Source organism: Globicephala melas, chromosome 7, assembly GCF_963455315.2.
Source record: "Globicephala melas chromosome 7, mGloMel1.2, whole genome shotgun sequence".
In the NCBI taxonomy this organism is placed as follows: Eukaryota; Metazoa; Chordata; class Mammalia; order Artiodactyla; family Delphinidae; genus Globicephala; species Globicephala melas.
In genome coordinates, this window is record NC_083320.1 from 4,550,823 (window position 1) to 4,577,413 (window position 26,591).

At 51.9% G+C, this 26,591-nt stretch overlaps 1 protein-coding gene across 14 annotated transcripts in view; it reads right to left on the reverse strand.

The window, feature by feature from the left end:
- Positions 1 to 2,593: 2,593 nt before the first annotated feature.
- The window catches only part of AGAP1 (ArfGAP with GTPase domain, ankyrin repeat and PH domain 1), a 560,573-nt gene continuing 536,575 nt past the window's right edge, over positions 2,594 to 26,591 (reverse strand). For all 14 annotated transcript variants that reach the window (XM_060301680.1, XM_030865641.2, XM_030865522.2 and 11 more), the window contains 2 exons: positions 12,857 to 13,112; positions 2,594 to 10,411 (listed from right to left, as the gene is read on the reverse strand). In XM_060301680.1, coding sequence (XP_060157663.1) covers positions 10,208 to 10,411; positions 12,857 to 13,112 — 460 coding nt within the window. In that variant the 3' untranslated portion in view covers positions 2,594 to 10,207. The remainder of the gene's footprint in view (positions 10,412 to 12,856; positions 13,113 to 26,591) is intronic.

Consider the following 26,591-nt stretch of genomic DNA (forward strand, 5'->3'; position numbering starts at 1 on the left):
GCTTGGTCAATACCACATGCAAATAAATAAGTGCTAATTGCCTGCAGTGTCTCTGGGTGTCAGGTGCGGTTATCGGACTGCGTTTATGGGCCAATTAGGCTCCTTACGGGACTCGATGGTGATAAATCGTGGCTTAGCGGCTTCGGGAATGTGCTAGGGCTGGTGGGGCGGTGGCGCTCCACGCGGGCTTCTGGTTGTCCCTGCACGAGCGCGCTGGGACCCGCGGGGCGGGGGGCCAGAAAGCTCCGCACATCAATGACCGACCCTGGCCTGGGGCCACGGGCCAGGCTGAGGCTCCACCGAAGTGCCTGGGGACCTCTGGGGGGACCCGACTGCCTGGCGGAAGGGGCGAGGCGCTGAGCGCCCAGCTGCGGGCCTCCCTCTGGACCCTTCCCTCTTCAGCCCGCTTGGAGTGACAACCAGGCTTGGTTTCCCGAAAAGCAGAACCCCCCAAAGAAAATGGTGCAGGGGAGAGGGATGAACTGGGAGTATGGGGTTAACAGAACGCACACTACCATATACAAAATAGGTAATCAACACGGTCCTATGGTACAGCATGGCAACAGTATTCAATATCTTGTAATAAACTATAATGGAGAAGAACTATCAGAAAGAATGTATGTAGACTTTGCTGTACACCTAAAACTAACGCAATATCGTAAATCAACTATACTTCAATAAAAACCCTTAGACTTTGTGTTTGTTCCCCGTGTTTTGTTATTATAGAAACTGTAGCCACGAACATCTTTCACACAAATGTCGAAGTGCTCACATTACTCCTTGGCCAGATTCCTAGACATTGAATTTATTCATGTAATTAACACATTTATGGAGCCCCCCACTGTGATGAAGCCTCGTCTAGGCCCTGGATTCCTGGGCCAGAGGGAACATTTTCAGTGTCTTTCAACACAACTCCGTATCGCTGTGCAGAAATGCTGTTTGACTTCGTTTCCACCAACAGCGTGTTAGGGACAGTCCCACTGTAGCTTGGCCAGCACTGCATACGATCACTTAAAAAATCTTGGTTGTAAAATCTAGGCACTCAGTCTCACTTGTTACCTCACTGAGGCCGCAGAACTTTCCGTGGCCTGGAAAGGTGAGTGATTCAGTTCCCCACCCCAGAGGTGGAGAAGCTGTGATCTCCCAGGAGGGAGATGGACGCTCCGAGGCTGACTCAAGAGCACTGGAGGGAAGGTGGGAGCGGTCAGGACGGGGTACAGGCCAGGCCAGGCCAGGAGCCGCTGAGCAGTGGTGAGGCCGGGCCAACCCGCCTACCGGGCAGCTCTCTGGGGAGTCTGGGTGTTGACAGAAGGGTATGTTTGGATGTTGGGGAAACTTACGGGCGGAGGGGCAGAGACCGACGGCTGCCCACTCAACACCTGCTCCCCGCTCTTCCTTACCACCAGACCCTGCCCCACTGAGCCCCCCTTGCAGCCCTGAATGACGCCACCTGGTCTGGCCGGCTGTGTGGCAGTGGTCACGAGCGGGGCTTTGAGGACGCCAAATAAAAGGGCCGTGTCTGCTGCACCTTCCCTTCTCCCCACCTGGAAGGCAGACGCTGGATGTGGAACAGCCCTCTGTGGGGGCCAGGAGGTGATGGTTGACCAGGTGGCCGGGAGGAGGCTGGGCCCAGATGGCCTTCTGGAACTGTCCATGCAGCCCTGGCCTGCCTACCTCTAGGTGTCATCCCTTACTTAAAAGAACTGTTTTGTAAATCTCTTACCAAATAGATAACCAATATGCACGTGAATGCAGCTGATTCCTCCAAAAAGCAATGTTCTTGGTCCTTTTTTGGCTTATTTACTAGAAGACAGGCCACCTTTGTCATGGTTTGAATTTGGCCTGCTGGGGGTCATGTGACTGCGTGGCTGGGTGGCTCGCTCCCTTCTGTGTTGCGCAATTCACCAGACACTCTGTGGCGCTGTAGGCGCCCCACGCCACGGGGAAATCCCAGCAGAAACTGTAAATACTACCTGTCCTGTGATCACGCGGCTCTATCTTTACTGACATGGAAGCCTGGGGGGTTGGAAAGCCATCCGTCTGTCTGTAGAGAGAAGAGTCTGGACGGTGCTCCAATCACTAACTGTGGTGACGTCCGGGTGGTGGCATTTTGGGTGAGTCTTACCTTCTTTATACTTTTCTGAATTGGGGGATAAAGATAGAATGTTATTTTGCATGAGAACATTTTAATATTAGTAATAACACCGTCCTGGAATGGGTTTATTTTCTAGCCACCGCTGAGTCCTTATCACATATCTGGGGCACTGTGGGTCCAGTGCAAAGATACAGCTGAAGCATCTGATGTATCAGAACTTCCGGGCCCAGGCGATCCCTGGCTGGAGGAACCAGGGCCTCTTGGAATTTCTTGTAAATAGGTCAGAAGAGCTGCTCCTTGTTTTTTTCCTTCTTGCCATGACTGTAGCACCTTGGGCCAGTGTGCTCATGCATGGGGCTGCCCGGGCCTAGTAGCAGAATCCCTTCCGTAAGCACTGACCTGGGAATAGAAACCCAATTCATCATGACAAAAAATGCCCTCCCCTCCCCTCCCCACCAAAAAAAAAAAAACGCAAGAAAAACCTCCACGGAAGCGGCGTAGACGTATTTCCATTTCTTTATTAGAAAGAGGCCTCTACGCTATAGCCACCTCTCTCCATTACTTTACACATTTTTCTTTTTCTTTTTTTTGTCCCCTTAGAATACTGTACAGCTGACACAAAAAAATCCCAAGGCAGGAAAATACAAACTGGCATATTTAATCAAAACAAGATCGTAGGAAATAACAAGCCAAGTGAAATGTCTGTCAATGGTTTTAATTACAGTACAAACAATATAAATAAAGCATCATTGAGTCATTGTGAAACAAACTTGCTGAATGAGGTAATATAAAAACAACCAAAAAAAGAAAAGGAAAAAACCCATCTCTGGATAAACCCCAGGCTCCGCTTCCGTCTTCTATACATGGCTATTTACAGAACAGAGAAGTGTGCTAAAGTGTGGCGAGGCGCGGCCTTCCCTAGTCCCTCCTAGAAATGCCTCCGTCATCGCCTTTGACCTGCTCGGCTTCCCTTTCAGAAACACACCCAGTGGCAAGATGAGAACCCAGTTCCGAGTCAGGGACAGGAGAGCGGGGCTTGTCTGGGGCAGGAAGCCACACCCTCGGACCCACGTGGCGATGCCTGTAGCTGGTGCGGCCGAATTCCAGCCCTTCCCTGGGCTGCCAGCCCGGTCCTTCCGGGGCTCGGCCTCTGATCAAGTGCACACGGCATCCCCAGCACACGGGAACTCAAGCCAGGGCAGGGGCAGCAGCCCCAAGAATCTGATATATTTTACACACAAAAACTCAGTCGGAGGAGAGAAACCGTGCTGCGTTTGAAGGCTTGGAGAAGGCATTATTTCTAAGACCAAGATGCGTGAACAGCCACAGAGCAGTTTGTAAGGGTACCTACCCCCCGCCTATCCACCACGGAACAGCTCTGACCCTCACTCAAGCCCACCAGTGCACTCGTAATAGTCCTGGTGAGAAAACTGCCGGGACCCCGTGGGTGGGACTGGGGGGCTGAGAGGTGCGTGTTGGGCTCCCATGAGCAGTAAGCGCTAACTCCCTGGCTTGTCCCCAGCTCACGGCACCCTGGGTCCAGCCTCTGTCCTCCCAAGCGGGATGTACCTTTTCCCCAGGCGGCTCAGTCAGGTGCAGAGCTGAGTGCAGTGTCCCCAGCTGGGCTGCTCACCAAGGTCTCTGCACGAAGCCAGGCACTGTGGGTTTCTAACACAGGCGTCGTTACAGGGGTGGGGAGACCCGGGACGTCCTTCACCCAGCCCCTGACACACCTTTAATTTCCACGAGCCAGCTCTGAGTACGAGCTTCTAGGGGATGGGCAGAGTCTCCTTATGACAAGAGTATTTGAACCAGCTCAGACATTAGCTTCCGGGCCGGTATGGATGCCGTCCGGCACTAGGGAGACAGGGGCATAATCTGATTGAGGGGTGACTGTTCCCGACCGTGGGTGTGTTAAGGGGGTTTGCTCCATTCCAAAGCCTCCCCAGCCCTCTCACATCTTGTTTGGTTCCTTTCTTTCATCTGCATCTCAAAAGCTGAAGGTCATGGAATGCCCACCGACACTGAAATCTAGATGAGTCCTAATTGCACTCGGACAGGTGAGGACCTCTCTCACGCCTTGATCACGACCCTCGGAAGTCCTTCTCTACAGACGCCACAGCCAGGCCCAACACAAGACAAACCTCAAGCCCACCTCTCACTCATGCAGCCACCTTGCCTCTCCTTGCGCACAGCCGGCGCCTGCTGGGAGCCGGGTGTCCCGCGGTGGCTGGAAGCCCGCGATCCCGTCCTTTTAACGGGGCAGGCTCATGCTCGTACACCTGCAGCCTTTAGAGCCACCTTGGGTCTCTGCTGGGCACGCCTGCCCCAACCCTGCCCTCTCCCCGGCACCGAAGGCCTTCTGGATGGCTTGAGGGCCTCAGATAAGGACACTTTCACCAAAAAGGCGCAAACCCCCAAACGCTGACAACAAAAACACCACCTCATAAGTGAAATGCCTTAAGGAGAGGATTTCAAGTTCATGGTCACCGCACCCTTGCTTTGCAGAGGGTGCTTGCTACACTGGTGAAACAAATACTTCTAAAATCTGGGCGTTAAAAAAAAAAAATCACAGATTAAAAACAGACTTTTTCGTTTTACAGAATCCCCTGCTGATGAAATGTCCTCTAATTTCAACTCAGACCCAGACTGCAAACGCCAACTGGAAAAAAGTGTCAATCTATATTTAAAAAGCAGCAGACATCCAAAATGAGACAGGGAATTTATTCATAGTTTTAAAAAACATCTGTTTTAGGACAGCATTACTTTTCTAAGGGGGAGAAAATCTGTGGTTTGGGGATGATCACGTCTTAGGTGGTTGAACGTCCAACGTGGAGGTGCTGACCCTGTGTGGCAACATTTCTCTCTCAGATGTCACAGCACCTTGGGTTCCAGTGACTACTTCCTGGCAGTGATGGAACTGAAAGTCTGAGCAGTGTTTCATCTACCCCAAGGGATTAGCCCACCCGGCTTCTCCCGTCTGCATAACTGGAAGGAATCTGATGTCTTGACTGAAAGGCAAAGCTGATTTAGAAACTTGAATGAAAAAGGACCTGTCAGCGTAGGGCACAGAGCAGGGCAGAAGCAGACCCTGCCTCAGCCGCTTGGGGAATCCAAAAAAAACATGTCTAAACCACGGCTAAAAGAGAAAGATGTAAGTCTTGATGCCAAAGGCCCTTATTTAGCTTTTTGGTTAAGGATGGGGCTGAAAATCACTCCAGGACACGACTTCACAGCGTGTGAAGCCCACATGTAAAGAGGCCGTTAGAAATGAATTATATTTCCTGGGAAAGAAAGATGTGTATCTTCAGCACGTTTCTATCAGAGTTCCTTCCTGACGGCTCTTCAGTTTGTTTGCCTGAAGGACATAAATACGGTCCAGGGGAGCTGCAGAAAAGTCGCGATGACCTTGCGGGGCACCTGACAGAGGATGTGAGCGAGTGGAAGCAGCCCGTCCAGAGGTGACGGATTTGCTTTCCAATCATCTGTGTCTTCTGAGCAGTTTTTGAGACCTGACCCTACTTTACTCACTGAGGACCTACATTGTGGCAAGGCTTCCGAGCTCCCCCCCCACCCCCGCTTCCAGAACACTCTAAATGCAAAGAGAAAGGACTGGCGGGGTTGGAGCCACCGGGGCCCATGTCACCCGTGAGCACAGCTCGGCTGGGGGCTGGGCAGGAGCCAGTGGCCACTCCCAAGGGGGAGGATGGTACCACCAAGGGCAGGCCCAGGGCAAGGTCACTGGCCAGCCACAGCAGCTCAATGAGGGGCAGAGGGAGACAGAAGGCGGCCCTGGAGCCTCAGGCCACACCCTGCCAGCCCAGAGTGCCTGCAAGAAGCTCTGGTTTTAAAGCGGAAGCAGGATAAGGACACCGAACGGGCCCCAAACACGAGTGTGCCCAGCGGCCTCTCAGTGCCAGAGGAGGCGTCTGAAGGACAGAGGCCTTGGGATCGACGACACAGCAGAGGGTGCGGGAGAGCGAAGGGTGGTCTTGGCCAGAAGCAGCGGGGGTGAAGGGCCTGAAGGGGACACTCACCCTTCCGTCCCCTAGAAAATCAAACTCAGACTCAGGCTGGTGGGCGCACGGCGGTGAGTGACGGGGAGGGGGCAGTGCGGGCTCACCCCTGGGGGAGGGGCTGCCCAGAAGCAGGGGTTCTCGGAGAGCCTCGCTCCCACCGACGACGAGGACGACGAGGACGACGACGACGACGACGGCGACGGCGGGCTCAGCAGAGACAGAGGAGGGTCAGAGCCTCGACGGGAGGGCCTGGCCGCCCCCGCCCCCCAGGGCACTGGCTGGGGCAGGTTTCCGGGCTGGCGGGCATCGGGCCGGCATTTACCACACCGGTCCAAACGTCACCACACCCTGCAAGGCCACAGGGTTCCACAGCTGAGGAAGCTGGATGGGACAGCAAGGCCAGGTGAACCCAGGTCTGCTCGGCCCCAGGGCTGCCTTTCTTGTTGGACTATTGTTCCCTAATGAAGTAGTGACAGCTCCTTTGCAAATGTGGGGAATGAGCCTGAACGTGTTCAGGTGGCACCAAACTGGGAGGCCCGGAGCTGATGCTGGAGGCCGAGGCTGGGTCCAAGCGGACCGCATCAGGCGGCACGAAACCTCAGAGGAGGGGGCAGAAGTGCACGGCCCTGCACCGGTGCTACAAGGGCCGCAGCCTGGACTCGTGGCCCTGCAGGAAAGGTGCTGCTTTAAGGATTCCAGGCCAGAGTAATTCAGGAAGAGCTGCTCTCTCCTGCACCCGACAGCCCAGCGGCCAGCAAGCACCCGCTGCCCTCACCTGCTTTCTGGGATAATTCCACATAGGGCGGGCTTCCTGGGGGACAGGAAACTGTACCTGCTTCTGGGACCAAAGACTCATGGCAGTAACGTCACTCACTCACCCTCGACTGCTCATCTACTGGGAAGACCGGAGACGGAAGGAACCCGGGACCCTGGCTTGGTAAACCATCTGTCTGTCCACCCCAGTACTCGAGGTCCACCCATGCACCGTCAGAATCAAGGCTCCTTTCTCCGCAGGGTTCTCTTGGCCACAAGAGAAATCCAGAGAGGTCTGCAATACACCCAGCTCACCTGTGCAGGTGCCCTCACACGCGGCCGCCTTATCATATGCCTTCCCCAGCCAGTGGGTTTCTCGTCAAGGAAAAATTTGAATTCTGAATAGAAAAGGTTACGTGGATTCTGCAGTGGTGGCTTCCTGTGTCCTTGTCATGTCCCTGAACTTACATGGAAATAAACTATGAAAACTGGACCCCCTTCCTCAACTGGTTATTTCTAACACTGGCCCTGGGTCCTTGCTTCTCTGGCCTTGGTGTTAGTAAGGCTTTAAGATGGGAATGAGAGCGTTGTCAGCAAAGAAAGGACTTCTAGTTTGACACTGACATACAAACAGACGAGCCGCCGGTCACCTTTATTTTAAAAGAAAACCCTTGAAACCCACTACCGCCTTTTCTCTGTTGCCAAAACTCGGGCTCGAGAAAGCAGGCTGCCCCCTGCAGCAGATCAATATCGCTAAAAATAGCAGGAGAGGGGTCGAGTTTTCTAAGGAGGAATCAATGAAGTCCCAGCGCTGGAGGGAGGGAAGGGAAGAAACCAGTCTAGCATTCAGGTCGTGAAAGGCTAAGTGAAAAAAGAAGTCATCTGGGAAAATATTATATTATAAACACATATAATAATCTGTACACACCCATATACATCCCAAAGAGAAGCCTTACAAGGAATTCCGTTTCTTTTCAAAAGAAGGCTTCACTGTGATAAAGCATTCCTACAGTGGGAATTAACTACAATGAAATAATTTAAGAATTTCGTTTATACTCTATCTGTGTTCACTACGTAACGTCTATGCTAACGGGGAGGCGAATGCGCGTGGCTGGATTAGAACAGTGATGCGTTCTTCAAAAACAGGAAGGACTTTCTTCTTTCCTCTATTCACATTCAAAATAACCACACAGCCATGAAACAGAATTAAAAATCGGGTGGAGGGATTACGGACCTGTTGTCAAGGCTTCCAGGCTGGAGGCTTCCGCACCTGTTATCCTGGGAAAACGCCGAGTTCCACAGAGCTGCATCAAGGTTAGAAATGCCCATGAAACCCCGACCCAGGTAGAAACTGTGTAAAGCTTTATCTTTTCCCCACCTACTTTAATTTTTTTTAAAAAAGTGAAAGAAGGGGGAAACACTCTTACAAAATAGAAGGTTTAATATATGGGAGCAAGGAACTTCCCCGGAGGCGGCAGGGTGAACGTGGCCCTATGTTTCTGTGCTACCTCAGTCCCATGCCGTCCTTCAAGGTGACGCCCTCTCCCCCTCATACTGCCAAAGGGCTCAAGGCACAGTTGCCCCCTTTTCTTTTTCACCTAAGGTGTCACGAGCTGGTTTACTATGTTTGGCCACCACGTTGAAGGTGGCCGAAGTCTGAAGCAGCCAGAAACCGTGACGACGGCAAATCGGGTGATGTACTAAAATGATGGGCCTGGCCACCAGGCAAAAAAAAAAAAAAAAAAAAAAAAGTCTCAGGGCGTTTCATGAGTCAGTCTGTGCTCCCAAATTGGCAGCGGTGGTCAGGATGGACCTCTGCAAAGCGCCCGGGTCTGGGATTTGGAAAGTCACCCCCCACCCCCCGCGTTGCCACAGGCTGTTCCTCTGGGTGGGCAAAAGTAGGGTCAGATCTAAATCGTGCTTTCCAGTAACAAGGAATGACATGCCTCTTTCCCCCGCTAATATGCTTTTATCCCCCCCTTTCTTGATTTTAATAAGCAAATTGTACCACCATCTTACTCTGATATGCTCCTTTTTAGAAGCTGTATATCACATTAATGGAAGTGTTTACTGCTGGGAATATTTCCCGTGGACGATGATCTGTAACCCTCTTATCTCAACTAGTTGCATATTATTAGTTCACATCCAGTTCCATTTATGAATTAACAGAGGTGCCACTTGTCTGTAGAGAAATCATTGCATATTTATGAGCTTCTTTTATTCAAATAGGTTTTGAACACATCTCGTCTACAGACAGAATACAGAAGCCTGTGTGACTTGGGCAACGTGGCCCCCGAGTGACTGAGACCCAAGACACCCACCTCGGCAAAAGGACACAGACTACCTCTCAGGTTTGGGCAAAAAAACAGCCTTTTACGCATTTACTTAGTTCACTAAATGTGCTCAAAATGCTGTCGTTAGCTGAATTCGTGATTTCCTTTTGAACTTCCAAGTCACCCTTATTTATCTCTTCCGTTTTGTTTTTGCGCCAAGGAGACTGCAGTCAAATAACACTCGGCAACTGGTTTCCTCTCTTTGGACTGAAAAATTAAACAGATACTAAATTATGACAGTGAATTTAGAAAGGAGGGCTCCAAGGGCTTGAAAGAACATGTCTGGGATAATACGATGCTTCTAAGAGCATTGCAGTCACATCGCGGCAATCGCCAGAGCGTGCTGTGTAACTACCTCCTCGGCTAATACGCTTCCTTCTCGGTGATGACTAATCATGTTCTATTAAACAGCGGTAATGCTGGAAGAACTCAGCTGTACGAGTGTAATGAAGCCGGTGCTCTCCCTGGACAGATTAGCTACAACTGATTTGACACATACCATCATAGGGGCTTCAAACCTGACAAACTCTTCTTGCTTCTGATTTATGCCGTCAAGCTCCTCGGAGAAGAGATGAAACCCAAGCGTTCCGTCTGGTAGAGGTGAAATGTACTGATGTGCTGAACCGCCAGTTAAGGAGTGTTGCCCCTTCTCCTGGCTGCGCGCCTCCCCTCCCCCATGTCCCGTCCCTTGTGCCACGCTCTGTCTCCCGGCCACCGGAGGGACCGGGGTCCGGCACCGTGTGCTACCATCAACGAACCCAGGCCCGCCGGTCGCTCCTGTGTGTTGATCGGGGGAATTTATGCAAAGGAATCAATGCTGCAGCCTCCGGGCCTCCTCTTCGCCCCTTGAGGACCATCCGGGTTTTGTGATTTCACTTGGCGTGAGGGGGGTGGGGTGGAGGCGTGGGGGGTTGGCTGGGGACCACCAGGAGGAGTGAGGGGACGCGACGGGACTCACGTGGCGTGATCCCTGAGGGCGCTCGGGAGGCTGCGGGCACCGCCGGTCCTCAGATGATGGTGGGCACCCTCCCGCCGCTGTTGTTCCGGTTATTGTTCTTCCTGGACAGGTTGGGGGTGGCCATGAGCACGAAGCGCTCGTCGGGGCAGCCGTACTGTAGCAGGACGTCGGTGCACTCCTGGCTGGAGGCCTGCCGCGCGTAGGCCAGCGCCGTGTTCCCGTGCGCGTCGCGGGCCATCACGTCCACCCCGTACTGCAAAGGTAACAGAACCGCATTAGGGTCACGGGAGGGAGGGGACAGGGCGCCTTGTTCAACCCCGCAGGCAGCTGGGGCAGATGCGGACCCCGGGACGCGCTACCGGGAACCCGCGGGGGAGACCAGCGTCCAGTGTCCCTGCCCCCGTCCCCGCTACCCCCGCCAGGTGTATTCTTTTCAGAAAAGAGTGTGCTTTTTGCATCGAAAAGCCCCTCCCCTGTGCAACAGAAACGGACCAAGGATAACTCTAGTTTTGCTACTTCTATTTTGACTTTCCAATTATAAACACAAAAAACGATCACTCTTTTGACCTCAGAGGCGATTCATTTTCATTGAAGGAAATACATAGGTAATACGTAAGAGCATAAGAAGAAAAAATCACGTATAATCTCGCTATTCAGAGATAATCTTGGTTAATCTTTCAGCGGATTTCCTTCTAATGGTTCTTCTTTGAATCTAAATGCATATATGAATAACTGAGATAAAATTTGCACAAATAATTTTTATCTTTTTGTTTACTGAACTTGGTGCTCTGATCATTTTCTCAGATCATTAAAAGTTATTCAAAAGCATGACATATAACAGCCATATAATATCCTCCGTATGAACATAACTCAGTTACTCTGTCCTCGGTAGCTACACATTGTGTTTTTTTTTTTTTAATTATTTTAAAAAATTTATTTATTTTTATTTTGGCTGTGCCGGGTCTTCGTTGTGGCATGCAGGATCTTTTTTTTTTTTTTTTTGGTTGTGGCATGAATGTGGGGATCGAATCCTGACCAGGGATTGAACCCAGGCCCCCTGCATTGGGAGCACGGAGTCTCACCCACTGGACCGCCAGGAAGTCCCTACACATAGTGTTTTAAAGTTGTCATTGGTCTAAATAGTGCTGTGATGTACAGCCTCATATAGAACCTTTCTCAGGATCTCTGATTGTCAGAGTGATGACTAGAAGGGGTAACACGAGATTAAATTACACAAATAGTTTTAAGCTTCTGGATCTTGAGAAAGGGTGGACTGATGTCCACTTCCACCACCATGGATGGGAGTCTCATCTCTCGTCTTCAGGAAGCATTAGCATTAAGGGAACTCTTGGCCAATTTGAGGGGGAAAGATGGCATGCAATCTGTTAATGGAACTGTGTTCCCCCAAACTTTATATGCTGAACTGTATTTGGACATAGGGCCTTTAAAGAGGTGATTAAGGTTAACTGAGGTCATATGGGTGGGGCCCTAATCGAATATGACCTGTGTTCTTATAAGAAGAGAAAAAGACAGCAGGGATGCATGTGCACACAGAGGAAAGGCCCTGTGAGGACACAGAGAGAAGTCTGCAAGCCAAGGAGAGAGGCCTCAGGAAAAAAAGGCCCTGCTCTCACCTTGACCTTGGACTTGGACTTCTGGCCTCCAGAACTGTGAGAAAATAAATTTCTGTTGTTTAACCCCCTGAGTCTGTAGTGTTTTGTCAGGGCAGCCCCAGCAGACTCATATGCAACTGCTAACATGAAGCTGAACACTGAGTGTTTCTGATATCTGTGTATCTAGTTCTCCCATCACAGCCATCCCAAGAGTCAGGTAAAAATATGTAGAAACTGGCATCATTCTCAGCTGTGCTGGACAGACCCATCGCCTGCCCCTGGGGTTGGGAGCAGAAGAGCCCCCAGCAGGTGACCCACCTCTGGACAGTGTCCCACTGCTGGTGAGCACACACCCCTCCTCCCTACCCAGGACCCTCTCAATGGGCAGCTTTCCGCCACCCTTCGAATGGGGACCTGCTGTGGCCAAGGACCCCAAAGGCATGCAGGCAGCGGCCAGGCAGGGGGTGTGGGCTTCTCCGAAGCAGCTCCTGGTGGCACAGTCATTTTCTCCCTTTCTTCTCCCCGTTCAAGCTGCATGGCAAATGCTTCAATAGAGATTAAAAAGATAACTCTCCCCAGCGGAAATTAATCGGAAGAGTCCAGAAGAAGCCCTTTGACAAACTCCGACCACATCAAGGCTCAAAGTCTAGGGTCCAGCATTTCTGTGTTATGTGAACGAAAAATTCAAAGGTGTGGCAACGGGAAAACCACATAAACCGCTCAGTTTATATCCTCTCTCCACCCCTTCCCCACAGAACGATGACGGGAGTCTTCTGTAAAAGCAACAAGAGGAACATCACCAACTACACTTGACCCAAGGCGGGGTCATCCCAAAGATGAACCCGGCAGAAACGCTAGCAAATGCCGTGCAAAGTGGACCACTGTGCCCGCGTAAGGAGACTTCGTTCCTCCCTTTTAAACTGGTGCTCTGTGTGTGCCCTCACACAGGTGGGCTGAAAGGGAGCCCCCCCACCCCAAATCCTAAATTCCCTATTACTAATGCTTCCCACTTCCAGGCGGGCAACGATAGCCTTCTCCCAGAATGATGCCCGTGGAGCAGTGCCGAGGGCGCGTGGGCGACCTACCCAGATGAGAAGCTGGGCCAGGACCACATTGCCCTTCCGGCAGGCCAGGTGCAGCGCCGTGCGGCCGTCCCCCTCCCCGCAGGTCTCGTTCACTTCGTCCCGGGAGCCGTGCGCCAGCAGCAAGATGACCGTCCGCAGGTCCTCGTCGGCGGTGGCCCGCAGCAGGTGCTGGCCCGGGGACAGCTCCGTGCACGCCAGCGGGGCCAGGAAGAGCTTCTGCTCATACTTGGCCCGGATCCACCTCTCCTTCTCTTCCCTGCAAGAGTCACCAGACAGGCGAGGTCACGACCGCGAGGCAGAACTGAGGCTGCACCCCTCTGCCCAGCCACCACCATGTGTGTGGTGTGTGGTCCGGAGGCGTCCAGGGGGCGGTGACAAGTGTCTTCACCCGGCACCAGGAAGCCCCCCTCGGGGGAAAGGCTTCCCTACAGTGTACAAAGTGGGTCCCCACCAGGAGCACCACCTGGGCACCTGTTAGAGATGCAGGTTCTCAGGCCCCGTCCCAGCCCCGAGAATCACAACCCCTGGGATGTGTTTTAACCAGCCCTGCAAGGGATTCTGATGTCCTAAGGTGTGAGAACCAGGGATCGGCCTTGAGTTCTCATGTGATTTCTTTTTTTTTTTTTTTTTTTTTTTGCGGTACGCGGGCCTCTCACTGTTGTGGCCTCTCCCGTTGCGGAGCACAGGCTCCGGACGCGCAGGCTCCGCAGCATGTGGACTCTTCCCGGACCGGGGCACGAACCCGCGTCCCCTGCATCGGCAGGCGGACTCTCAACCACTGCGCCACCAGGGAAGCCCTCTCATGTGATTTCTTCTGCTTTTTGTGGCCCCAGAAGAATCACCCCGCTGCCCGGGGTCCCGCCCAACGCAGGATGGATGCCACAGGCTTGGAGGCCCCATCCACTTTAAGCGGCCACAGTCAGAGCCAGGATTACAGACCACTTGGCTGGAGTCCAGGGGGCAGGGTGGCCGGTGGGCTCTCCCACCTGGTGTGACCTCGAGGGCTTAGTTCTCAACCTCATCGGCCGGGGAGGGGGTGTGTGTGAGCTCGGGGGCCTTACAGACACCCCCGTGGAAGAAAACGTTGCTACAGATGACACATGAAAAGGCAGCGAATCCAACGGGGAAAAGAGATGCAAGCGGAGCTCGTGACGCTGCTCGGCTTTGTTGGCTCTCGGGACACCTGGGGGAGCCTCGGGGAGGGCGTCAACGACTCCTTCAAGACGAAGAGCAGCCGGGGGGGTTTTCCAGGGCAAGTGGGCTGAGGCCCAGCCTAGGAGGCCAGGCAGGGGGCCCCTGAGGCCAGAGCTGAGTCAGGGTGCAGAGGGCAGGAGGACACGGGGAGGGAAGGTGTGAGGCACGACGGGCATGGCAGCTGGTGCCCCTCCCCCAGGAGCATAACCCCAGCGGGGTGGGAGTGCTAACAGGCCCACTCTCTGGGGCCCAAAGAGGACAGTATGTTGCCTGAGACATCTGGAAGGAGGGCTGGGGAAGGGAGGAGGGGGCAGGATGGGAAGAGAGGAACTGAAGAAGGAGAGAAGAAACCAACAGCAAGGTGTGTTTATATTGACCGGAAGGAGAAGACCCCGGGCCGTCTACTCGTGCACTTGGGCCGCTAAGGGTGGATTTGGGTGTTGCCTCTTCTAATACAGGTGAAGACCACTGAAAACAACTCAGTAATCCTCAAGACTGCAGCACTGCTGGGGGGAAAAAACTGGGGGGGAAATGCACAAGACAGAAGTGAGATTTCACAAGCAGCTCTTGAAATGAAAGAGTCTGGGAACAGAATGCGGCCGGGGTTGGGAGCGGGGGTAGGGGGAGTGGGGTGGGAGACCTTAGGCCGGACAGATGCTTTTTTTTTTGATGTGGACAATTTTTTAAAAGTCTTTATTGAATTTGTTACAATATTGCTTCTGTTTTATGGCTGCGAGGCATGTGGGATCCTAGCTCCGTGACCAGGGATTGAACCTGCACCCCCTGCAGTGGAAGGCAAAGTCTTAACCACTGGACCGCCAGGGAAGTCCCCGGACGGATGCTCTTTGATGAGGCTGATGAAAGAAGCAACAGAAGCCCTAGAGATAAGAAGTGACTGTAATTACCCACAGAGACGTACATATACACGGATCCACAATTGCTCTCTCCTAAAACTCAGCATTTTCTCCGGGGGAGTCAGGAGGGTACATAGCTACAAACCACACAGGGGCATCACCTGGGGCCTCCGCTGGACTGGAGAAAGAAAACTCGTTACCCGTGACATTTTTCCTTTCCAAGTACAGAATAAAGGCCCTGTTTACACCTTTTACCCGTGTTGACATTGCTCCTAGTGATGTAGTGTCGGGTTAGCCCTAATCTGTTTCTAAATACTTAGGCAAACATTTTCTTCCAGGAGTAAATCTGGATTAGTTTTGCTTCGCTTCCTGGTCCATACGAGGGACCCCCGAGCGACCCCCCGACCCTTTTCATTAGGCCATTTCTTGGACGAGCACGTGGCTGCAGCTGAGAACTCACACCAGCACCTGGAGGCCGGCTGCACAGCCTCCCTCACTTGGGCCAAAATACAAGCACAAAAGCGCCGGCAACACCTTGGAAATACCGGAAGAGGTGAAAGGCGAAGAAACCCCAGGCCGGGCCGTGCTTTTCGTGTTACTTAAAAACCTTATTTCAAAAGTATTAAACATATGTTGATGCATTTCATAAATCGCCGAAGAGCAAAACGCGAATTAAATGAAAAGGGACAGTAGTGGGCGAGATACAGCCAGATTTTCAAGTTCCAATCTGCTAATTCTCATTTCTTGGTAGGCATTAAAATCAGACCTCTTTTCCTCTGCTCCGGTTGATTTTAATACTCATTGCCAAGTCATTCAGGGACAAACCAGAGGATGGAACACGGTAGCTATAGTCCTAACTGCAATTATTCCATTTTCTTTTTAATATTGGAAGACCCCAGCCAAAGAACGAGGTCAGACCCCCCAGCTTCTAGCTCCTCTGCCGTGGTCCGTGTGGTCTCTTGAGGAACGCCCCACCCCAAGCTCACCTGAATTCACTGAACTCGACACGTGTCTGAATGATGAGTGCATTTAAGCTGTTCTTTGCTTTTAAAAATCAGTGTCGTTCGCAATATGTAATAAAGGCAGGTCCAGGTTTCGTGGGGCTGAAAACACGTACCATTTGGGGAGCCTTCTGTAAGAGGAAGACTCTGAGATTATGTATGTGAAACGAGGAACAGGGAGGAGGGCCTGGGGCTTGGGCTTCCTTAGCTTGGAGCGGGGTGATGATCATTTGTAAGGGTTTCAGAACCTCCAACAACTCAAATACAGAAAACAGGCTTGATACTGGGAACCGTCCCCAAGTGATGCTGCCAGGAGACAAAAGCAGCGAAAGCCTCTAGGCAGCCTTCTCGCTGGGGCCCACCTTTCCCAGCCCCATGTCCACACGGCCCCTCACCTCCACCAAGGGCATCCCCAGATCTGTTCAATGCACGGTTTTGATTATCTGACAGGACCACGGCTCTTCACCAAAACTTCTTGTGTTATTTAAAAATAAGCATTCGATGCCGGCTTCTGGGTCCTGCAGGACGGTGATGTTTCAGTGTTTGTTTTTTTTTTTTTTTCAGACACCAGGAGGCCGGAGAGCAAAGGAAGGCAGACCACTGGGCCTTGAGTCTGTGTCAGGCGTGCTGCTTCTCCACAGCTGAAATCCAACTGGAAGGAGCAGGGGATTCAGGAACGTTTCCGTTTTGTGGGAGCTAATTCAGCAACCCCCATGCGTGCATCAGCGCTTAATATTAGTTACAGCCTATGTCCTGCGGTCACTGTCCACGCTGACAAACCGGGAGGAAAGCTTAATTCTGCATGCTCCCTGCAGTGGCCAGAGGGAGGGAAAAGAGAGTCCACACTGAGCTAAAAGGCTGCGGGTTTCGGCCTTGGAGAGGCTGGCGTTCATGTGCTTGCTTTGTTCTTCTTTGTGGTGCAGATCTTTGCAACTTCAGTCACTTCCTGGGCCCTCGTTTCCTCATCTGTAAAACGGGCACAGTGACGTCTACAGCAGGCAAGGTGGTTTCGGAATTTGAAGTCACGTGTTCGGATGAAGTGCTGGCCGTACACAGTGGTTCCCCGACACATGGCAGCCGTGGCTGTCGTGATGCTTGAAGAGAATAACATCTCTCAGGATTCGCACTGCTGTCGTGCACACAAGCGCTCCCCGTGGGGGCGTCGCGGGTGATGAGGCGGCGTTGGGGGCAGGGGGGTGGGGCCTGACACTCCCGCTGGGTGGGCGAGGGGACCCTGGCCAGAGGCCTTGACAAACCCATGGGTGTCCTGTGGGGCTCCCCCTCCAGGGTGCAGAAGGACCTGAGACACTGGGGTGAGGAGTGCTCAGCAAATACAAACGACCCCATAGCTGTCAGGACCTCTGGGGCCAAGTCTGGTTGGCCTCTGCCCGTGGCCTTGAGGCATCTAAGGCCTTCCTGGATGTTATGGACTGAACTGTGTCCCCCCTCCCCCCCCCCGATTCGTGGACTGAAGCCCTACCCCACCCAACGTGACTGTATTTGAAGACAGAGCATTTAGGAAGTAATCGAGGGGGACTGAGGTCACGGTCCTGGTCCGTATAAGAAGGGGAAGAGACAGCTGGGGGTCTTTCTCCCCGTGCACAGAGGAGAGGACACAGCCGGTAGGTGGGTCTGCAGGCCAGGAAGAGGCCTCAACAGAAACCAACCCTGCCAACACCCTGACCTTGGATTTCCAGCCTCCGGAGCTGTGAGAAAATGAACTTGTATTGTTTAACCCCTCCGCCTCCTCTACTCCCGTCTATGGTATTTTGTTATGGCAGCTGGTCTGACTAATACACTGGACAGCCACATGGTCCATTGTTTCCACTTGGCTTCTGTGCCAACAGTCACCATGGGAAAGACAGATACTCTGACGATGATTCCTTTTCTGCGAGAATATTCTGTCTAAAACCATTCGCCCCAAGAAACCACGATGCCAAAGCATAGATACCCTAATGGTGACTCTGACGTCCCAATTTTGCTTCTGGGATTCCCGGCTTGTCTCGGCCCAGCCTTTCTTTTTCCCCAAGGAAGGCCAGTTCAAGAGCAGTGTAGCTGGCAGTACATCACCTCACCTCATTCCAGTCCCCTGGAGGCTCACTGCTCACAGCCTCCGTTAGCTAATGAGCTAAAAAATGAATTATTGGCACGGCTGGCCATCAGCAGAGAGGAGGAGGCCCCGCTCCTCATTTGAGCCCTGCGGTGACACACCTTTAAATAAATCAGCTGCACGGGACCAGGGAAAATGAGAGAACGGGCCACTCATCACGAGACACCAACCCAATCCCCCCAAAGAGAAAGACAAGATACAGTCGAAGGCACAGGAGTAACTGTTTTCTCTCCTTCTTGCCTAAGATGAAACCCTTTCCAGGTAGCCTTCCATGCCCTCTGGGCCCAGGAAACTGCCTCGTGTGTGAGCCTGGGGCCCAGGTCTCGGAAGCCGTGACTCCAGGGTCCTGTGGGGTCTGCCGGGCTCAGCTGGTCTGCTAGGCCTGCAGCCTGACAGATGAGGCTTTGCCGCACTTGACCTTGAGGGGTGTTGACTCGGCCAAGGCTCCACCAAAGGTGATCCCGGGGGCGCACCTCACCTGCAACCCGCAGATTTAGTGCCTGCCGAATGGAATCAACCACCAGCACCAGTAAATCCCGCGAGGCCCCACTGAGGAGGGGCCGTCTCCAAGCCGCAGGAGCGCTTCCTGTGATGGTGCTGCTGGTGACGGTGACGATGGTGACAACGGTGACCGGCTTTGTTGACGATTCCTGACCCTGGAACACCCGCCGTGTTTTTACGAGTGACCTACACGTCGAATGCTGAACACCATGCATGTGTGACGGCAGAATTGTGGCCATATTTTGGGAAATCATGACATAAAGGAAAGGCTTCAGGAAAAGAGACGGGTCATTTTTGTGGCAAGCTTCAGAAGATGGGGAAAAGGGTGGAGTCTGGAATTGACAGACACGGCTTTTCCTTTTTTTTTTTTTTTGCGGTACGCGGGCCTCTCACTGTTGTGGCCTCTCCCGTTGCGGAGCACAGGCTCTGGACGCGCAGGCTCAGCGGCCATGGCTCACGGGCCCAGCCGCTCCGCGGCATGTGGGATCTTCCCGGACCGGGGCACGAACCCGCGTCCCCAGCATCGGCAGGCGGACTCTCAACCACTGCGCCACCAGGGAAGCCCAAGTTACCTGTTTTATATATAGTACTGTGTATATGTTAATCTTTGTTTGCAGTTTTATAGTAAACTTTAAGCCTTTCTCATCCTTCCTTGACCTTTATTTACCAAGCAATGGGCATGCAGTGATCAACCATGGACAGGTCACTGTTAAAATAGCTGGACTCTGTTACACACACTAGGAAAATCCCCAAGAGCATCAGAGCTAATGTTTATTAAGTACTTCTGATGTGTTAGCCGCTGGGCCAATTATCTGGTTTCATTCTGACAACACCTGGTGGGGTAGGTCCTGCTATCATTCCCCCACAGTTTAGAAGGTGAAGACGGTCTTGCTGGGTCCCCGACCTGTGACGGCCCAAGCGGCTGTCCCCGGTGGTCACTGCCTGAGCTCTTCCTCCGGGCTCTGCCACCTCCCAAATAAGGAAACTTGATCCCATCTGGAAGGGCATCGCCTGCGTTGTGGGATTCCAGCCGAGTCCCCAGCACTCCGCCCGCCCGTTCTCTTCAATCACCTCACCACGTGGTGATGGGTCAAGTGTGAGTCGCTTTGGAGAATCTAGAGCTGTACCACCCGGGGGCAGCATGAGCCACGCACAGGTGTTTAAATTAATCCAGATGAAACAGCAAGTCCCGCTCCTCTAGACGCGTCACACGGGTCAAGTGCTCAGTGGCGCCAGGGCTGGCGGCTGCTGTCTCGGGCAGTGCAGACGGTCTAGAGCGTCTCTATGACTGGATCTAGAGCTTCTCCATCCTGGCAGGGATCGTGCTCATCCAGACAACCTGTCTAGATCAGCACTAGGGAGGGTTTTTCTCTCCCATTTTTTTCTTACCCAAATTATTTGGGAGTAACCATAAATGCAGAATGAAGAGAAAGGAAATCACCAATGTGTGTGTGGGAGACGGAGTGGAACGGAAGCCAATGCAGAGGCCAGCACTCAGGACAGCAGCTTCTCTAGGCAGCCGGGTCCCGGGGGGCGGGCACCTGTCACTGCTGGTGGCCATGACGTCACTGGAGCACCGCAAACACGCGCTGTCAGTGAGGAGCTAAGGGCAGGGCGGGTCTCAAAGACCCTTCGGGAAAGCTGGGGCTGAGTTGGAGCCGCACGAGACCCGCGCCACGCCCCTTAGAGCAACGCCGTCTTGATGTGGTCGGGGGCCCCTCCTCCGTCCACCGGAGGGCTACAGGGATGCGGCCACACTCAGCCGCCACCAGCTGTGCTTGGCGTCTGGCAGGGAGGGCCCGGGGTAACAGGGTTAACGTGCTGGCTTCCCAGCAAAGACCATTTTAGCAAATAACCACAAAGCTTCTGATTGACTTCCAGCACCGTTTTGTGGTCCCCAGGAGCAGACACGGGAGCTGCGGCCAGACGTTCCCTGGGTCCTCAAGGGGCCCACCGTGGAGGCAGGATGGACAATGTTTTGGGGTGACGTGCGGAGCGGTCAGCCTTCCCATCTCCACAAACGAGGCTTTCTCTGGCTTGGACCCTGGGCAGGCATGGCCTTTCCCAGAAGCCCCCTCAGTGTCAAGCCGAACGTGTTCATTTTGATGGGAGACCCTCCTCCCAAATGTTTGAAGGCCAAGAACTTTTTGGGGGCTTATCACACTGCTTCTTCCAGAAACATCTTTTTTCTTTCCCCCTCACGGGGTGGGCAAGGATTTTTCAATAGTGACTTTATTTATTTATTTGGGCGCCCCACGCGGCATGTGGGATCTTACTTCCCTGACCAGGGATCAAACCCCCGCCCCCTGCACTGGAAGCGTGTGGAGCCTTAACCACTGGACCTCTAGGGAAGTCTCTCAACAGTAATTTTAAAGGAGATTTTGTAGCAAAGTGTACCGGAGTGGAGGAATGTCCTTTGGGGTGAGATGGAGAAACTGGAGGAGACCTGCACGGCTTTAAATGGTGACCCAAGAGGCCAGGAAGAGGAAAGAAAGCGCTAGCTAGCAGCAAGGAATTTCCCAAGTGTCTTTCGGCCTCAAGCAAAACAGGAACTGGAAGGGGAGGCATGGTAGAGGGGGCTGGAACAATATGTTAGGAAAACAGAGGGGCTTCCTCTCTCTGCAGGGGAAGACCCCGGCCCACTGCGAGCCCCGGCACGCATGCTTTCTCCCCCGGCCGCGTTGCCAAGGGGGCCGGCCTCGGGATGGGGGAGGGCAGCCAACAAAGACTGATGGCTATTTATTCCTTAATTACCAAAAGCTTTTAAGAAACTGGCCACTGTAAATCCCACATGCAGAGAGCAGAAGGCAATGGACAAGGATTTATGCTCACGGGGCAAAGACAAAATAAATATCCTGCCTGACTTCGGATCAATATTATGAGTGTTTTTGCCAACCTGCAGGGTGCTTTATGAGCTCGGAGGAACAGAACAGGATCATTATTAATTAAATAAAGTCAACTGCATTAGGCTTATTATTTCGGCGAGTCACAGTTAAGTGTGCCAGGCGGCAGGGGTTGGGGGCGGGTGGGCAGACTGCGGCCCCGGCAGCCCAGGAGTGAGAGTCTGTGCTCAGGTGCAGGCCCCGTGCGAGAGGCTCAGGCCTGCGCCGTCCCAGAAGGTGCGGGTAAGGGCACTCGTCTCCCCCCACACCTTAGTCCGAAGTCCAGGTGGAGGCCTGGGGTTTTGTTGTCATGAGCCCTGGGCATCTCCCAGCACCTGCCTGTTTGCAACCTGACCGGGCTGAGTGGGAGTATATCCCAGGATACAAGCAGTGACGCAAATGCAACATCATCCCTCTAAAGGTTTGAGGCAACCTAGGAGGATTTTGCTTCGGAACCTCAAAGCCGGAATAAAGGAGACGTCAGGCTGGGTCACCAGCTCGCGCTGGCCTGGAAGTGAGCAGGCATTAGATGAATGAATGCACAAAAGCCGGCTCAAGTTCCACAACCTGTTGGTTGTCTGCAATGTGCTGGTGCTTGCAGGGAAAAAGAGACCTGGGCCTTTCGGGGAGCGTGGCTGCACTCATCCTCTCCGCAACCTCAGTTTCCCCTCTGGAGAGGCTGGTTCTGAAGTTCAAGGCCCCCACGAGCATCCGCTTGGGAGGTCAATGATGGATGGAAGGTGCCCCCCTGGGACTGGGTGAGCCCTGCACAGTCAGGCCAGACATCCCCCCGCTTCCCGGGTCTGTGCGACGGAATGCCTCCGCTGAGCCTTCTGTTTGGACAAATGAATCTGTACATCGTGCAGCACCCAGGGCAGCCACCCACTCATAGCTTTCAACCACCTTGTCTGGGACCAGCTCAACCTCGGGCCACTCCCAGACGAGGCAGAGATGCAGCCGAGGGGCCTCTCCAGTGGATGCTGTCCTGCTGCCACCAGCACCGGGACCCCGGCAAACGGCCCAGTGAGTCTCCCTCATCCGCTGCCCCGCTGCGAGCCACCTGCACTGCGTTCTCAGGCTCCACTCGTGAGAAATTCATTCCAGAATGAAAGAACCTGCTGCATTCATTTGCTGGCCCCTGGAATCGCAGCCCCCAGAGCCCACCTGTGTCAACCCTGCAACTGTCCGCTCAGGAGGCCACCAGGTTAGAAGAGGTGGGTATGGGTCAAGGGAAGGCAGGACAGGGGTGGAGGGCTGTCTCCTGGGTGCAATGGGCAGAGTTGGGGGCAGTGCGCAGGGAGCCCAGAGGCCGGCGTAGGCGGCAGGTGGAGTGGGGAGGAAGCAGAGTGGGGACGCTGAGAGCAATTTCGAGAAAGTCTAACTCTTAAGTGAATCATTTTCAGAAACAGGTTATGCCAGTAGAAAAAGGCAGAACATCAGATTGTTCCAGAAGCAGCTGAAATATTTTCAACATTTTTTTCAATTTTTAAAATTTTCAATGTTTTTTATTTTCAATATTTTTTATTTTTAAGTTTTCATTATTTCCCCCTATTTTCTCATCTATCGTAAAATAAGACAAGACACAGGAAGTTAAGGGGAAACATGGCCGTGGCACTCCTCCCTCCACTCACAGACTCTCTTCTTGTCTCTGTGCTTCCTCCTTGTCATTTCCACTCACAGACACAGCTCAACTCGTTGGACTTTTAGCACAGACGCCTTTATTGTTACGTGCAAAGCTGGTCTGATAAACTAAGTTTGTGAGTCAGTTTGCAAATTGAGTGTGGTTTTTACACAGTAACCCTAGCTCATCTGCGGGAGCCACACACACACTGGATGCTTCTGTAGTTCAACATTAGAAAAAAGGCGGACAACTGTTTTAAAGCATAAATCCCGATAGATCTGTGCCAAGTGAGAGGGAGCCTGAGGCAGTCAGGTGAGGCGGTCCTAGATTCTGCGTAATGTGGCATGAAACGGGACGCACCTCGGCGGCACTCGCGGCAGCCCTGTTGGTAGGACCCCCATCACAGCGAATTAAGTTCACCATAACAGTGGCTGATGGGATCGGCTTTGGAACATATCACATCATAAACAGATAAGGGAAGAGAAATGGCCCTTTTCCTCCACTCGGAATACTGTAAAATGGATAGAAGCCTTTGCTGGGTGTGCACCAGCGCCCTTTAAACACCAGGGAGCAAGAACTCCACAGCTCTTCTTAAAAGAAAAATCGAGCGACAGGATGGAGTGGGGCAGAGGGCCAAGCATGACCCGGTGGCTGCTGGCTAAGTGGTCATTAAACACACACACAGAGAGAGAGAGAGACAGAGAGAGAGACAGAGAGAGAGAGACAGAGAGAGAGAGGGAGAGGGAGAGCCTGTAGGTCATGGAGTGGTGACTCATTTGGAAAGCAATGGAGAGTTTTGAGTAGGTTTCTAGTAAAAACTGCCAAGTGGCTTTAAGAACTACAGTCTTTGGTAATATTATTATTTTTTAAGACAAAAGATGATTGATTTTAAACAATAAAGAATCATCTTAATGTAGATTTCCTTTTAATTTTTTTCTGGGGGTGGGTGCACAGAGGGGATTGGAAGAATCACATGGTTCCTCAATGGCAAAACAAACAAAACAACAACAACAACAACAAAATGGATTTTAAAAGAGGAAAAGCATTCCAGAGGGTTTGCAAATGGACAAGGGCATTTAGAACAAATTTGCATGTTATCTTTTTTCAAAATATGAAAACACAGAAACATGCTGAAAGACACTAATATGATTGGGGTCAGCTGGACATTCCTTACAGTGGGGATGACTTGCCAGCAGCCACTCACATGGGCCAAGATGAATTCCATTCCAATGTAATGACAACTGAAAATTTATTGGAGACCCTCTTAGAGAAAACCCAACAAATGAAGGATGCTAGTTTTTCATTCTCAACTAATCTTAAATGTTAAAAAATATTAGACCCAAATCGACACATCTACTAGGTAGTGTTTTTTTCTAAATTTGGTTGTGAAGGGGTGGGGCTGATCCCAAGAACGATCATCAGGAGTGTATTCGTGAATTCTCTGGAGTAAGGAAAGCATTTACTATGAAAGAAGCTAAAGATACATTTTTTCCTTAAAATCACCAAACTTCTATCTAATGGGGTCGGAAGGCAGAAACTGGTCGGATGTTTTATTTTCCACAATCGACACAGAGTTTAACTTGCCCAATGGCATTGTCTTCGATATTAAGACATTAAAACATTAATGGCGACACTCGAGTCTATCTGCTCAGCTTTTTCCTGGAGAGGGAATCTTAGCACAGTGGCATGAAGAAGACCTCGGGGGCTCACCAGCCCGACGCCAGCTTCATCTGGGCGGGCGCAAGCTCTGCAGCTGCACCCTGAGCTCACAAGGGGCCTGTGCTTGGTGTCATGGTCTAAGGGTGCTGTCTTGAAACTCCTGCTAATGACTGGACAAGGGCGGCACACTTTCATTCTCTACTGAGCCCCATACCTTCTCTAGATGGCCCAGGACAGGCCAGTCGCTTTCAAGTATCAGTTGGTGGCAAAGCTGTCGCCAATCCACTGTAGTGAGCTTTCCATAAAGCTAGATTTTAAAATTTTTAAGGCAGGCCTTTTCCTGATGCTACATTCTTTCTGCTTTTCTGGATGCTAACACGTCCTTTCACGAAATCATGGTGATGGTAAATGATTTATTTAATTTCCTAACTTGGCAACGTTAAGAACCAGCTACTACCACATCTACCCCCTAAATATATTTTACAACCTGACGTAACTGGGAAGCTCCATCAGCCCAGTCCCTTTCTGCGGATGGTTTTGTCCAAGGCGGGACCGCTCGCTGGGGCAGCCAGGAGACCAGGGCAAGTCTCTGCTCTCAAGCCCATGCTCTGGGCTTTCCAATCTGTCCTTGTGCATGAGGATGTTTGAGAGACTTTAAAAAGGTTTTTAGAAGAAAAGCATCTCATCGAGACAGCCAACACTCCATTTTTAATGTGTCAAAAATCCAGACCCTGGGAAAACAGTATGGAGGTGCCTCAAGAAACTAAACAGAATTACTGCAGGGCCCAGCAATTCCAATTCTGGGTTTACAGCCAGAAGAACTGAAAGGGGTACTTGTACACCTGTGTTCACAGCATTCCTCACAATGGCCAAGAGGTGCAACTCAAAGGTTCATCGACAGATGAACAAAATGTCGTCTAGCTATGCAGTGGAATATTAGTCAGCCTTAAAAATGAAGGGAATTCTGATATTGGCTGCAACATTTGTGGACCTTGAGGACATGATGCTAAGTGAAATAAGTCAGTTGCACGCAAAAAATATTGTACGATTCCTCTTACATGAGGTCCCGAGAGTAGTCAAATTCATAGTGGTAGAAGGGTGGCTTTCAAGGACTGGGGGAGAGGGGATGGGAGTTACTGTTTAATTGGGACAGAGTTTCAGTTTGGGAAGATGAAAAAGTTTTGGAGAGAATGGTGATGATGGCTGCATGACCATGTGAATGTACTTACTGCCACTGGAATGTACACTTAACATTGACTAAAACGGTCAATTTGATGTTCTATGTATTTTACCACAATTAAAGATAAAGTCCAGAATCTGAATGCTCTCTTGTTCCCTCATACAGATACCACCGTGTGAGTCTCTGACATTTCATGCCTGCCTTTTGACGGCTCATATACTATTATACTCCAGGACCTCAAAAATAATATAACATTATTATTGCTAATATGTGGTCTATGTTCGGTTTCCCCCAAAATGTCCTCTAGAGTTGAATTTTCCTTCCAATTCAGAAGTCAGTCAATGAGGATGCGATGCACCTGATCACCCCACTTCTTTCATCTCCTCTAATCTAATAAACAGTTCCCTCCCCTTTTTGGTCTTTCATTATATTGACTGTTTCAAGGACTCCAAAAGCTAGTTCTATGGTAGAAGGTCCCCCACCCTGTTTTGTCTGATTTGATTCAGGTCACATATTTCTGTTGCGAACACTACACAGGTGGCACGTTCTCCTCTGTCACATCAGGAGGTACAGACTGGGGGGTGGTCCCAAGGCCAAGTCTGAGCACAGGGTTAAAGCAGGGCTCCTGGCCCTGTCCTCTCTCTGGAACCTCTTCCTCTTAAAACTAACAAGTGATCTGGGGGCGGATGCCTCGAGCCGGTGAATCTCCTGTTCCTCTAAGACCTTTCCCTCT